The following is a 16,203-nucleotide window of genomic DNA, read 5'->3' on the forward strand; positions in this document are numbered from 1 at the left end:
AATAAATATTTTATAATCCTAAATTATTTGAAATCTCAGATAATGACTGAATTAGAGAGGTGTTGTCTGATTCATAGAAAATATAGCAATAAACATATGTTTTCAAAGTTCAGAACCCCATAGGCACTAAAGCAAAAGAGGTAATTGGAATAGTGAGTGTATAGACATTTAATGTCAAGTATTTCACAAGTTAATTAGTTTCAGATAATTTAAAATATGTTCTTCGAAAGTTGGAAATGTCTGCTTTTGAATGGGCTGTAGCAGTACTTACTGTATTGCCCATTGGCTCAAAATACCTTCTAATTACAGGACTGTGTTGTTACTTAAATTACTCATAACTTTTAATTACTCAGGCCTGTAGTAAAATAAACTGCATCATTGTAATCAGGAAGATAAATATAAACAACTAACTTATAAATTTAAATGGAATTCTGCATAAATAACAATTTGATATATGCCTGTGCATATTGCATGTGTAGCTGCATTAGGTATAGAATGTAACAGCAAAATAAATGTAGTTATCCTTGGGAGCAGAAAACATAACAGATGGAGAACTTTCCCAACTTGCTACACCTTATCACTCATTGATGTTGACTTCTGCTTGATGTCTATGTTTGTCACAAATTGCAGTTTACCATCGATGTTCTTTTCTCATACATTATGCACTGCCTGTTACTTTTCCACACATTTTGTAAGTTCACTGACACTGTTCCTCACTTCTAATTATCCATTCATTCCAAATTTGTATGCCACTGTTTCTTATGTGTATGAGCTCATTTCATCATACCTAAACAAGTAGATGTCTTCACACGGAGGCACCATATGCAACGTAGTGTGCCTCGTACATCTATTATGAGTGAGATAGGTATAAGAGTTTCTCATATGCATGAGTCCTTGTCAGTTGTGACAGAGTGGAACAACTCCTCAGACCAGGGCATCACATTTGATGCTCCCCTTTCCTGTTGTTGATGTTGCGTTTCGTATCTTGAAGTTTCAGATCTTGATGTACTGAAATGATAATTTGGAAACTGATACTACGAAGGATAGTGCAAAAATGATGTAGACCAGACAATGATTAAATTTCAAAGTGGCTCCTCCCACTCCATTCGCACACAACGTTATAGATGGCCAGTTCCAGTTGATGGATCACAGTTTACGTGGTAAAATGAGCATATTTTCCTTCATAACCATGTCCAGAAGAGAACTAATCCAACCATCACTAAGAATCACAGTATTTGTTGAACTTCTCAGTGGCATAATGTACAGTGACAGAAATATGAAAGTAATAGTTAACACAAAATAACTTGTAGTATGATCACCAGAATTAATCATACTGTCCAGTAAATATTAGTGATCAAACATTAATGCTTTGAGACTACAGGTAACATACAGGAATGTTACATACATGATGTCAGTGCACAAATTTTCACACAAGATGTTAGGTACTGGATAATTAGCCTGGATCTTTCACTCTAATCAACATTGTTATGTTACCCATGTGCTGACCAGGCACTGGCTTTCTCATACAGAAACTGAGATGTTGGCATCATGCTAGATAGGTGCAGACTCTTTAATACGAAACTGATGTATTACCCAAATGCTTGCTGATCTCTGACTTCAAGCTGCATAGATGGTTAGCATTTGCTTCCCAGCCACAGACTCTTACTCAATCCGACATAGAGGTGTGATATAGATGTTCTTGGGGTGCACACACTCACTCAAACCAACATGATGATGCTATTTAAAAGCAGACATAAGAACATGATGAGATTTCTGAAACTACTTAATGTTTTGAAAAGCAGCTAGGTTAGACTTTGCCATATTGCATAGAATTGAAGATTTTACTGTTATCTTTTTTGTGAAAAATGCCGAAGGGCAGTAAATCATAAAAGCATATGGAACCTTATTATGTATCCATTGTCTGAAATCCAGTATTTACAAGTATGGCATCCATCTTGAAATAAATAATTTAAAATTCTAAATTATCTGAAATCTCAGATAGTGACTGAATTAGGGAGAGGTGGTGTTGGTTCATAAAAAATATAGCAATAAAAATAAATTGTCAAAGTTCAGAATGTTGTAGGCATTAAAGCAAAATATATTACTGAAATTATGAAGGTCCAGAATTTTAATGTCAATTATTTCACAAGTTAATTAGGTTCAGATGATTTAAAATATGTTCTTGGAAAGTTGGGAACATCTGCTCTTGGATGAGTAGTAGCAATACCTCGTGTGCTCAAAATACTTTCTGATTACATGCAGTGCTGTAACTAATTCCCCATAACTGTTAATTACTCAGGCTTCTAGTAAAACCAATTACGTAATTGTAATCAGGAAAATAAGTACAAACAAATGAAATATAAATTTGAATGGGATTCTGCATAAATAATAGTTTGACTTATGTCTGTATATATGACATATGATGTAAGCAGTTGCATTAGTTACAGACTGAAAGAGCGAAAAAAAATTCAGTTATTCTTAGAAGCAGAAAACATATTAATGGAGAAGTTTCCAACTTACTATGTCTCATTCTTCTGAATTATTGTTGTGTGATTTGGAATCAAGACCAGAAAGGATTGACAGAGGTAATCAAAGAAGCTGAAAGAAGGGCAGCTCATTTTGTATTATCATGAAATAAAGGATATAATATGCCAGTTGTGGTGGCAATCATTAAACTAAGGTGTTTTTTGTCATGGCAAGATGTTTTCATGAAATTTCAATCACCAATTTTCTCCTCTGAATGAAAAAATATTTCGCTGATGCTGGCCAACGAAGGGAGAAATGGTCACTGTAATAAAATAAGAGAGATCAGAGTTTTCAAAGAAAGATTTAAGTGTTTGTTTTCCCCATGAGCAGTTCAGGAGTGAAATGGTTTGGTGAACCCTTTGTCAGGCACTTAAGTGTGAATTGCAGAGTATACGTGTAGATTTAGATCAGCACAGAATACAGTAAACGATTTTCTAGCAGCAGCATTCTTCTATAAAAGAAACAGAAAAGGAAAATAGAGGGGAACTGCATTTAAGAAAGAAGATGAAAGCTGGTGTGTGTGAGGTCATCAGGTCTGTGAAACATTATGTCTAGTAGCTAAGGAAATCACTAGAACGATTGTGTGTGTGCACACGTGTTAGTTGATGCTGATTAATGTTGGCATGAGATCCATCACATATTCACCTAAAAGCATGGAATAATAACTGTTTATTTATTCTTTTTCTTTTTGCAGCTCCATCATACCATTCACAGCACTTTGTTGTTCCTGCAACATGGAGCTATGGTACCAAAGAAACAATTAACCATACTGCCACATTTTCTGTGCCACCTCCATACCAGTCACTCCATGTGAGTTTTGTATGACTGAATCAATTTTGCTTGATTTTCCCCACTGTTTTTGTTGTAGTCAGACTAAAGTGTCCTATTTTCATGTAGCAGATTTTTCATTGCCTTTATAATTGTTTGCTTTGCTTGTATGTGATGTATTAGCATTAAGTGCCTTTTTTCTTCATGGGCAGATAAAAACCAATGGACACCTGCTGTCATCCAGAATCAAACCACCACTGACAGACTCTATAAATCCAAATAAGACAGAGTATGGGGTCGATAATAATATGAACAAAATGTAAGTATTTGTAATTTTATAGATAATCACTATGCAATTTCATAATTTGTTATTTCTTCCTATCTCAGAATTAATTAAAAGTTGGAAACTTAGAGCCAAGAGGTAAAGAGATCAGAATTGATTTAAAATGAAATATTACATTACTACAGCACAGTTAATGATCAAAATTTTCAACAGTTTTGTCTGCAACACAGCATTATCAGTATCTGAGTATGTGCAACAAATATGACTAAAGTCTGTTCTCAGTGGCCAGAGATAGTGTGTGTGTGTGTGTGTGTGTGTGTTTTCTATGTTACAAGAAGATCTTTTGGCCGAAATCTCACTTGTATAGCAGTGTTTTTGTTGTGCCTATCTGTGACTCAATGTCTCCTCTATATGATTAGTAGCAATCTATCATTTTTATAATATTTTAAGTATGACTAAAGGTAGATCTGGGAGAGTGTGTAATACAAATTGTCATTGTCACATGACTAAAATCAGAACTGTTAAACCACAAACATTCTAGCAATCCTTCTAGCCTTAATTTTCCATTTCCAACCTACACCCAGCAGAAGTTTTCCTGTAACTTTGATCAAGATAACTTATAATCCAGTGTCTGCTGTTTTCTTTTGTAATTATTTTCGTGGTCATGATTACTTACTAGTTCTCCATTTTCCATCTTTTATTGCCCGGATCATAAAAATATGCATTTATTGCATGAGTATTTAAAATATGTAAATTATTTTGAAGCACAAAAAATGTTTATACTTATGAACATTGTTATGCCAAGAATGAAAAAGAGAAAATTCTTTATTGTGCTTCCAGGGTCCTCTCCTTCTACATGTAAGAAATTATACAGCAAAACTGGGAAACATCATAAAGTTGATTATGGTTACAGCTGGGTAGCACAGTTTCATAAACATGATCCATCAAATTTCAAATTTTTAATTTTTTCCACAATAGCAGTGTTTTTGTTGTGCCTATCTGTGACTCAATGTCTCCTCTATATGATTAGTAGCAATCTATCATTTTTATAATATTTTAAGTATGACTAAAGGTAGATCTGGGAGAGTGTGTAATACAAATTGTCATTGTCACATGACTAAAATCAGAACTGTTAAACCACAAACATTCTAGCAATCCTTCTAGCCTTAATTTTCCATTTCCAACCTACACCCAGCAGAAGTTTTCCTGTAACTTTGATCAAGATAACTTATAATCCAGTGTCTGCTGTTTTCTTTTGTAATTATTTTCGTGGTCATGATTACTTACTAGTTCTCCATTTTCCATCTTTTATTGCCCGGATCATAAAAATATGCATTTATTGCATGAGTATTTAAAATATGTAAATTATTTTGAAGCACAAAAAATGTTTATACTTATGAACATTGTTATGCCAAGAATGAAAAAGAGAAAATTCTTTATTGTGCTTCCAGGGTCCTCTCCTTCTACATGTAAGAAATTATACAGCAAAACTGGGAAACATCATAAAGTTGATTATGGTTACAGCTGGGTAGCACAGTTTCATAAACATGATCCATCAAATTTCAAATTTTTAATTTTTTCCACAACTTACATACACAAGCTAAAAAAATATTATGATGGGGAAATCTTTAAACTCCTGTGTAATCTAAACCCAAGTGAAATGTATTGTGTGAGCTTCATTCAGTGTTATAGTATAGTACTATTACTTGTCATCGTTCTTTCTCTCTGTCTCTCATGAATTTTGAGGTAGTATTGCATGCCTATTTTAAAGCAAGGATTTGTCTGTTAGTGACACATAAATAGTCAGTATGATACTGGACAACTAGAATACTACTATATTGTCAACTATAATAGTTCTTTGATAAACTTGGAAAATATATTGCTATGACAGCTAGCATTTAGACTATAGATACACTACATGAAAAGGCAGAGTAATCAAATGAAAGTAAGCACAGTAAACAGGTTATATATAGGTTAATTAATGATAGTAAAGTTTCAAGTATTAAGTTTCTGCAAAAGTTCAGTTTCAGTCAAGGGAAGTGACACAGTCATTTAAAACACTGGACTTGCATTCAAGAAGAATTCAGTTCAAATCTGTATCTGGCAATCCTGATTTAGGATTTCTGTAGTTGCCCTAAATAACTTAAGGCAGATACCAGGATGCTTCCTTTCGGAAAGGACATGACAGATTTTCTTCCGTATTCTTCCTCAATCAAGGTTTGTGCTCTGTCTCGAATGACGCCATCAAGGCTGCACATCCTATGATATCGGGATCCTCCTCCAGTATCACTTCACCCCTCATGTTCACTCTGACAGTCTGCATATCCTTTTTTTTTTTTATGGCAAAATTATCTTTTTTTACACAGAGAAACATAATGAACTTTCACACTGGATGCCATCTTCATGCATAATGTTAGAGTAAAGCACTCTCCCTTATATTTTAAGTAAAAAAGCTTCTCAAGGCTTGTGGTTGCCTCTTGCTATTGTCTGAGAATGTTTATATTATAAAAGTTGGCTTCTCTCAGGCACAGATACTTCAGCCTAAAAAAACAAGAAGCTCTTCTCCTGGTTAGTAAACTCATAGAGACTTGGCCAGTATGGTTGCCAGACAGTCAACTACAATATATCTTACAACATTCTCTGAAAGGAAGATTAGAGTTCAATGTACCACCTATGTCACTAGAGATCAACTTCAGATTAAACAAGAATGGATAGAGGTATTGGTGGAGTCCTTGCTTAAGACACCATCCCTGCATTCACCTAAGGTGACTCACAGAAATCATACCAAATCTAAAACAGGAAGGCTATAAGAGGATTTGGACACTACTTGTTCAGAATAACTGCATCACCTCACTTGGTCATACCTCCAAATTTCTGGTCAGGTGTAGGCCGTACACAGTAAACCTAACTTAGAGAGAGTCCAGAGCACTACAGCTATAGATTGCACCCTGTTTGCAATCATAACTGATGTTTTGAATTTCATATTAACTAATTTCAAAACATTGTTGGAAAAGGCTTGATGAAGACATTGGAACAACTCAACAATATGAACCTCAAATTCATTGTTTCTGAGCTGTATTCCTGTGGTCACCATTTTTAACATATCCATCATCTCAATCCAGATTGTTCAGTTTCTTCCACTATCAGTGTGGTCCTCCTCCAATGAATCCCTACATAATGTTCTAATTTTTATGTTACTTTATTGCTGGCCACTTTGCAAATGTAAGTCACACTATGAGTATCACAATGAGATAGCAGAATAATGCTCTATTTTTATCCAGATATCAAATTTTCACTGTTTTCACACTGCATTACATGTATCCTACTTATTGCTATATTCATCTAATGGGATACCTTCTCAATAAAACTCTGACAATTCAATAAATTCAAAATAAAATTGAAATCTTCTGTAAATTATAAGATAATTCAGATTCAAGAAACGAACATTTCTGTTAGCTTCCTAACAAATAGCACGGTTAGTTGTAAACAGACCTGTATTGTTGCATATGTGCATCATGGGTGAGTGCATTTAGGGGGCTGCAAGGGAGTAGGGGGGGAGGAGGGAGGGGGGGGGGGGGAGAGAGAGAGAGAGAGAGAGAGAGAGAGAGAGAGAGAGAGAGAGAGAGAGAGAGAGAGGCTAGTGACATTCTGTATACCATTACATGTGACTATGTGCCACACAGCAGTCAGCTACAAGTGAATGGCCACCTATTCTCATATGTTTTCTGTAGTCTGCATCCTCGAGTTTCCATCATCATAACTATGGTAAATGATAAAATTTTAGAATACTTAGAGGGATTTATGAATGTTTAAGGAATTTTTACATTTTGTGATGCAGTGTTTGAATAATAAATTAAGTTTCCTTTATCTATTTATTCTTAAATATGTGTTCCAGGACAAATATCCGAAATGTAAATGGTACTGCTGGGCCCGATGGCACCCATTTTCTACTGGATGATAACAGAAAAGCAGCAAGTGGCCAAGTCATGGACTTCAGCTCTCTTAAATTTGGATGTGATCTTCAGAGTGTGGTTTCAATGGAAATATTGGAGAGTAGCTCATGCATAGATGCTAGAAATGAAGAGGTAAGATAATAAATCATGGAATGATGTGAAAATTTAAGTCGTCCTGCAAATACTGAGGACTGAAACTACAGATTTTTGTTCAATAATATTTGGTATAGATCTGCTGGGTGCAATAATATAGCATCAGGGCCAATACGCAGAGAAAACAGTAATCAAATCCTGAGCTTTGAAAACTTTAAAAATAGTTTCTGTATTCAGAGAAAGTCATTCATGAAATAAGTGAAAGTAGTGAAGAAAAAGTGGGTGAAAAGTTCTTCCAAATCCTCGATTATGTACTGTTGGAATCTGGATATGAAAGTAACACTTAACCACACTGGAACTCTAAAATCTGGACTTCCACTGGTAATAATTTGCAAATAATCCATTGCTCAAAAATGAAAATTGTAAATAGAACAACTACTGGCACAGTTCTGTGTTTGGGAGGAGGAGGAGGAGCCAGATTGTTGTAAAAAATGTAAACAAAGGGTTGGGATAAAAAAAGAAAAAAACTGAGGGAGCAGGAAAATAAGAATTAATCAGAGAGCCAAACAAATGTAACAGAAGAACAGGGAATGTTGAAAACAGGGGAAGAGGAACCAAACTGAGGGGGGGGAGAGCTGAGAAGAGGACATAAAGTAGAAAGTAATGTAAATAACAACCAGATGAACAGTATTTTATTGTTCCTTCTCTTTTTCCTCTTCTCAAGTTCCTTCATCAGTTTATGACTCTCCCCTAACATCTTCTGTCTGCTGGTTATTTTTTTCCTCTTTTCTCAACATCTTTCTTTTATTTTTATTGTACTTACTATTCCTGCCATTATTTTATCGCCACATATTTCCTAAGATTACTTTCTGGATTTTATCTTATATATTTGATTCATTATTAGTGCATTGAGATTTAACTCTTGAGTAGTATATTCCATAGTTACTTCATTCTCATTACCTGCAGTAATGTACCTTGTGCAATGGAGGGTAGGGGGTTTTCCTATTAGTTTGCCTTAGCTACTCATGAAAGAAGTATTTTTGGAATTCTACAATATTGAGAAAGTTATATTTTTCACTTGTTGTGTATCCAACAGCTCTGCTAACAAGGGAACCTCCCCATCGCACCCCCCTCAGATTTAGTTATAAGTTGACACAGTGGACAGGCCTTGAAAAACTGAACACAAATCAATCAAGAAAACAGGAAGAAGTTGTGTGGGACTATGAAAAAAATAAGCAAAATATACAAACTGAGTAGTCCATACGCAAGAGAGGCAACATCAAGGAGAGTGTGAGCTCAGGAGCGCCGTGGTTAGCGTGAGCAGCTGCGGAACGAGAGGTCCTTGGTGCAAGTCTTCCCTCGAGTGAAAAGTTTAATTTTTTTTATTTTCAGACAATTATTATCTGTCTGTCTGTCCGTCCGATGCGAGGTAACTGCGCCGTAGTATGGGGACGCTACACATAAACAAACATTGAAACATATTCCTGTCATGTGATGCACATGCCGTCACCAGTGTCGTATAGAATATATCAGACGTGTTTCCCTGCGGAGGAATCGGTTGACCTATGACCTTGCAATCAAATGTTTTCGGTTCCCTTTGGAGAGGCATGTCCTTTCATCTACTAGTCACACAGTTTTGCGGTGCGGTCACAAAACACACACACACACACACACACACACACACTAAACTTATTACAGTGAACAGAGACGTCAATGAACGAACGGACAGATCATAACTTTGTGAAAATAAAGAACGTAAACTTTTCAGTCGAGGGAAGACTTGAACCAAGGACCCCTTGTTCTGCAGCTGCTCATGCTAACCACAGGACCACGGCGCTCCTGAGCTCACACTCTCCTTGATGTTGCCTACCTTTCGTATGGACTACTCAGTTTGTATATTTTGCTTATTTTTTTCATAGTTCCATACAACTTGTTCCTGTTTTCTCGGTTGATCTGTGTTCAGTTTTTCAAGGCCTATCCACTGTGCCAACTTATAACTAAATCTAAGGGGGGTGCGATGGGGAGGTTCCCTTGAAAGTACACAGCTGGCCATTAAAACTGTAACACCAACAAGGACAGCAAAAAATGAAGTTTTGCTTATTGTGTATATATAATATAGTAGGAAGAATAAATGATTAAATTTGTAGATCATTTGGGGGTATACAGTGTGCAAAATTTAGTACACAGAGCTGCCACCCCTGACAGCAATACTGGCTCTCATCCAGTTGGGAATCAAATTAAATTGAACTTGGGTGATAGATATGGGTATGTCATTCTATTTTTCTTCCACTCTATGCCAGAGTTTATCAGTCATAGTGGCTGGTGAGTGGTGGTGTGCCAGTCTCTTGGCAGCACATGACAAGATGTTTTTATTGGCTTAGAGTTCTGAAGAATATGTCAGCCAGGGCAGCAGTCAAACACCCTCTATATTGAGGTAGGTCAGGACAGCAAGTGCAACATGTGGCCTTGTCAGAAAATGATGTCATGGAGTCCTCAAAGATAGGCCACAGCCATTAGCTTTAACATGTCAGAAATGTAATGGCTGCTGTCCAAATTACTAACTATGCAAGCCATAGGTGATCATGTCATGTACCCATAACTGTCACACAACAAGCTCGGCATGTATGATGGTAATGAATGCTGTCTGGCAATTTTCATTCTCCTTGGAGCCTCCAAACACAGGTACATCAACCATATTGTTTCATGCAGAACTGATACTTGTTTGTAAAGTTGGCATGGTACCACTCCTTTGTCCAGTGTTGTAGACAGGCACACCACTGTCGTCTCACCTCTCTCTGCTGCCAAATCAAGGGAAACCACAACAATGGTTGTCATGTTGACAGTCCGTGGTACTCCAGCTGTCACTACCCTTTCTGTGTGGACAGGTGTCTTGCTAAAAATAAGCCCATTCATTACCTGACTCAAAGTAATTGATGTTGCTGTACAATCCTGCACAGTCAAGTGGACAATATGTCTGTTCTCCCAGGCACTAATTGTATGGAGCCTTTGAGATCCTGCATGAATTGAGTTTGGCCCTCCTGTATTAATCAACTCCATATTTGCAGGTCAGTCATGGGATTCCAGGTAGTAGAGCAGCAATATCGCAGCACGATAAGCCTCAGTTTTGGTAGGCACAATCCTGCAACTGTTTGTATCTGACTTATCCTTCTTATATAAGGCAGAACCTGTTCTTCTTAAACTGTGTTTACACTGAGATTAAAAACATGTTTCCGTTCACAACATTGTTCCTCCAAAGTCAGCAACACATTGGCAATGATGTTTGTTGTTTATATTCCCGTCTACACTAGCGACAAACATTTCTACATATGTATTTGCATTAAGAGCTATGCTGTGGCAAGTGAAGAGGAAGAATTAATGATATGTGGTGCTGCATTAATAATGCTGGACAAAGTAAGCAGACAAACGAAAAAACATAGTCATCATTGGTGGAATGAGAGCACTTGAAGACTTCCAACAAACTTTACACATAATTTCAAACCTTTAAAAAATTTTTTCATGCTGAAACATCCCAGAAAATGATGAAAGGAGAAAAAGTTTATTGCTTACCATTTTTTCACTGTTCATGCAGTAAAGCCTCAGCATCAGACATGACATTTTAATTTATTTCTTCTATACTAATGACTCTATTCACAACACAGTTTGCAGACAGTATTCACATACACCACAGAGCGTGGCTGCAGAATTTTATCATTGTGGAACACATATTTGAAGAGATATGATGTCATAGACATTTAGATACATGAGAAACTTGATTTTGCTTAAAATGGAATTCAAATTACCAAAATTATATTCATCTAGTGTTTCATATTGAGAGCACTTGGTGACTTCCAACAAACTTTAAGCATAATTTCAAACCTTTTTTAAACTTTTCCCATTTACATGCTTAACATCATATATTTAACACATTAGTGCATTCGTAATCTGATGTTTGAAGCTGTTTTATACATGGGAATTTGAGTCTTTTGAGGATTGGGGCTTACTACATCTACATCATTACTCTGCAACTCACATTTAAGTGCTTGGCAGAGGGTTAATCGAACCACAATCATACTATCTCTCTACCATTACACTCCTGAACAGCGCGCGGGAAAAATGAACACCTAAACCTTTCTGTTCGAGCTCTGATTTCTCTTATTTTATTTTGATGATCATTCCTACCTATGTAGGCTGGGCTCAACAAAATATTTTTGCATTCGGAAGAGAAAGTTGGTGACTGAAATTTCGTAAATAGATCTCGCTACGATGAAAAACATCTTTGCTTTAATGACTTCCATCCCAACTCGCGTATCATATCTGCCACACTCTCTCCCCTATTATGTGATAATACAAAACGAGCTGCCCTTTTTTGCACCCTTTCGATGTCCTCCGTCAATCCCACCTGGTAAGGATCCCACACCGCGCAGCAATATTCTAACAGAGGACGAAAGAGTGTAGTGTAAGCTGTCTCTTTAGTGGACTTGTTACGTCTTCTAAGTGTCCTGCTAATGAAAAGCAACCTTTGGCTCACCTTCCCCACAATATTATCTATGTGGTCTTTCCAACTGAAGTTGTTCGTAATTTTAACACCCAGGTACTTAGTTGAATTGACAGCCTTGAGAATTGTACTATTTATCAAGTAATCGAATTCCAATGGATTTCTTTTGGAACTCATATGGATCACCTCAAGCTTTTCATTATTTGGTGTCAACTGCCACCTGCCACACCATACAGCAATCTTTTCTAAATTGCTTTGCAACTGATACTGGTCTTTGGATGACCTTACTAGACGGTAAATTACAGCATCATCTGCGAACAACCTAAGAGAACTGCTCAGATTGTCACCCAGGTCATTTACATAGATCAGGAACAGCAGAGGTCCCAGGACGCTTCCCTGGGGAACACCTGATATCACTTCAGTTTTACTCGATGATTTGCCATCTATTACTATGAACTGCGACCTTCCTGACAGGAAATCACTAACCCAGTCGCACAACTGAGACGATACCCCATAGGCCCGCAGTTTGATTAGAAGTCGCTTGTGAGGAACGGTGTCAAAAGCTTTCCAGAAATCTAGAAATACGGAATCAACTTGAGATCCCCTGTCGATAGCAGCCATTACTTCGTGCGAATAAAGAGCTAGCTGCATTGCACAAGAACAATGTTTTCTGAAACCATGCTGATTACATATCAATAGATCGTTCCCTTGGCGGTGATTCATAATGTTTGAATACAGTATATGCTCCAAAACCCTATTGCAAACCAACGTCAATGATATAGGTCTGTAGATTGATGGATTGCTCCTACTACCCTTCTTAAACACTGGTGCGACCTGCGCAATTTTCCAATCTGTAGGTACAGATCTATCAGTGAGCAAGCGGTTGTATATGATTGCTAAGTAGGGAGCTATTGTAGCAGCGTAATCTGAAAGGAACCTGATCGGTATACAATCTGGACCTGAAGACTTGCCCGTATCAAGCGATTTGAGTTGCTTCGCAACCCCTAAGGTATCTACTTCTAAGAAACTCATGCTAGCAGCTGTGTGTGTTTCAAATTCTGGAATATTCCATTCGTCTTCCCTGGTGAAGGAATTTCGGAAAACTGTGTTCAATAACTCCGCTTTAGCGGCAGAGTCGTCTGTAAGAGTACCATCGGCACTGCGCAGTGAAGGTGTTGACTGCGTCTTGCCGCTTGTGTACTTTACATACAACCAGAATTTCTTTGGATTTTCTACCAAATTTCAAGACAATGTTTCGTTGTGGAACCTATTAAAGGCATCTCGCATTGAAGTCCGTGCCAAATTTCGCGCGTCTGTGAATTTTAGCCAATCTTCGGGATTTCGCGTTCTTCTGAACTTCGCATACTTTTTCTGTTGCCTCTGCAACAGCGTTCGGACCTGTTCTGTGTACCATGGGAGATCAGTTCCATCTCTTACCAATTTATGAGGTATGAATCTCTCAATTGCTGTTGCTACTATATCTTTGAATTTGAGCCACATCTCGTCTACATTTGCATAGTCAGTTTGGGAGGAATGGAGATTCTCTTAGGAAGGCTTCTAGTGACGCTTTATCCACTTTTTTTAAATATAATTATTTTGCGTTTGTTCCTGGTGGATTTGGAAGAAACGGTATTCAGCCTAGCCACAACGACCTTGTGGTCACTGGTACTATATAAGACATGGCAGGAATGACGTGCTGTGGAGCTGAATTTTGAAGACAGTTCTGGTGTTCATAAGTTCAGTAGGTTGTTGCCATCTGATTTCAAAATTCTGTAGAATATTATGAGGCCAGTTTGCCCAAATAAAGGCATAACTTTCAGAAAAGCAATTCTGGTGAAACAAAGACTTGTTGTTCAAATGGCTCTGAGCACTATGGGACTTAACATCTATGGTCATCAGTCCCCTAGAACTTAGAACTACTTAAACCTAACTAACCTAAGGACATCACACAACACACAGTCATCAGACTTGTTGTTAATCTTCAGTTTTTGATGTTGGAAGATTCCTGTTAAAGCCTTACATATTTATTCCAAATTTCAAATCCAGCCATATCTCAAACAATTTCTGCAGATTGTGAAGTAGGACAGAGCATAAACTAACACTAGCACTGCATAGCGGCATTTAGTGGCAACAGGCCAGAAACAATGTTCCTTTGATCTGTACTGATACAGCAGTGGAACACTGTTCTTGTATTTGACAAATTGTTGCAAACATCAGTAGCCCAGTACTAGCTGTGAAAAATGTTGTGAATGTTGTTGCAGAACATGTTTCTAATTCAGTGTAAACACACACTTACGAACAACCAACATTCAAATGTGATTTCTGAGTGAAAAACTTGCTGCACAATCTTTCCTTATATACAGAATGTAGGAAACATTATCCTACCTACTTTGTGTGGTTGTACTGAGTAGTTTAATTTGCATATCAAAGTGTGTAATACACTTCATCCCAGTTTGACATGTGTTGTAATTTTAATCGTTAGCAATATACATGGTGCTTTTACACTTCACAGTATGACAGCTGATGTACAGGGTGGTTGTAATCAAAGTGCAGCTACCCATGAAGGTCTACGCTCGAACTCTTACAAAAATCTGTGAATGCTGCGATTATAGAGGCTTAATGGGTGGGGGACACTATATCACATCAACAGTGTAAGAATAAGTTGGAAATTTGTGTTAGTCAGGGACCATGTCCAGATGGCCAAAGCGGTTCAAGCAACCACTCATGAGAAGCAGTAAATATGGGTTTGAGTCCTGGTCCAGCACATATTTCAACATACCCCATTGATTTATTTCAACACTCACTAGCAGCCATTGTCTGTCTTTTCTTCAGTTCTAGTTTAGATTAACATGTATTCCATTTTCCCAGCTGAAGGGTCTGGAGTCTTCCACTAGAACTGCTGAGAATAGTATGTGATACATAATCTCCTTGCTTGACTTGTTATTCAATCCTGAATTTCCCACTATCTTTATGAAGTTCACTGCAAACTAATAGCATGAACATTTACATTGCTTACTGTGCTAAAACATGTTCAATCAATGCCTTATTTATTTTGACCAATAAGACCAAAATGTCCACCAAATAACCAAAAATTCAATCAGCGTCCAACAGGAGCAAACCCAGAGGTCAGAGAAAAGTTTCATTTATCACTAAGTCCACAAAAAAAACACTGAATGTTATGTAGAAAACACACTGTACCATGTAATTTTGCTACATGAAATATCTTGTTGGTGGGGTTCAAATGGTATCCACTAAATTACAACTGCTTCATTAGCTGTCCACAAATTTGCCAGATACCTGCAGTTGAAGCTTATGTCATTTATCGCAATACTGACTGAAGTGTAGGTGTCATGTCACAGTATTGACTGAAGCTTAAGTGTCGTGTCACAATACGGACTGGAGCATGGGTGTCGTGTCACAATAGTGACTGTTCCACTTTGTGACATGCCCTCTACTACTGTTAAGCTGTGTCACAATTAACAACTGCACCAGTGTAGCATTCATAAATTAATACAAGTACAATAGCTTTTATTTATTATAACTCCCAAAATACCTTTACTTGAACTCTTGTACACAAGTAATCTATACAGATGAAAAATTAGTCCGCCAGAAGTCATCACTTCCAGTAATAAATGCAGCACAATGGCTGTGGTGGTTCCAATAATGAATATAGTTACTAATAACATGTATTCCAGTATGGCATCTCAATAATCTACAGCACTTGTTGACAACTTTGTAACTGTGACTGCAACTGTGACCGGAGTAGAACTGCAACTGCAACTGCTCTGCAGCCTTGGACTGCAGGTTATAACACTGCAGATTGCTACACTGGATCCATGTGATTGGCTGCCACTGTTGAAAATCTCCTTGCCTGTTGGCTCTCCTGGCTGCATGATGTCACTGTAATCTCTGGTTGATGCCTGTAATGGGTGTGGCAAAGTAGTCCATCTACTGTAAGTGACCTCTGAGAACAGCCACCGAGGGTTGTGCTGCTCATGACCTCACTTGCGAGGCATGCAACCTGGAACACAAAGGTGCTGGAAGGGATATCTGTCCAGCAGGGATAACTGGATGACGTAACAATA

General features: G+C 37.5%; 1 protein-coding gene across 1 annotated transcript in view; it reads left to right on the forward strand.

Moving 5' to 3' along the window:
* LOC124555477 overlaps nucleotides 1–16,203 on the forward strand; it is a 308,379-nt gene that overhangs the window by 268,199 nt on the left and 23,977 nt on the right. Inside the window, exons 14-16 of the mRNA XM_047129401.1 lie at nucleotides 3,221–3,336; nucleotides 3,507–3,613; nucleotides 7,473–7,662. Coding sequence (XP_046985357.1) covers nucleotides 3,221–3,336; nucleotides 3,507–3,613; nucleotides 7,473–7,662 — 413 coding nt within the window. The remainder of the gene's footprint in view (nucleotides 1–3,220; nucleotides 3,337–3,506; nucleotides 3,614–7,472; nucleotides 7,663–16,203) is intronic.

Source organism: Schistocerca americana, chromosome X (assembly GCF_021461395.2).
Source record: "Schistocerca americana isolate TAMUIC-IGC-003095 chromosome X, iqSchAmer2.1, whole genome shotgun sequence".
NCBI classification, from domain to species: Eukaryota; Metazoa; Arthropoda; class Insecta; order Orthoptera; family Acrididae; genus Schistocerca; species Schistocerca americana.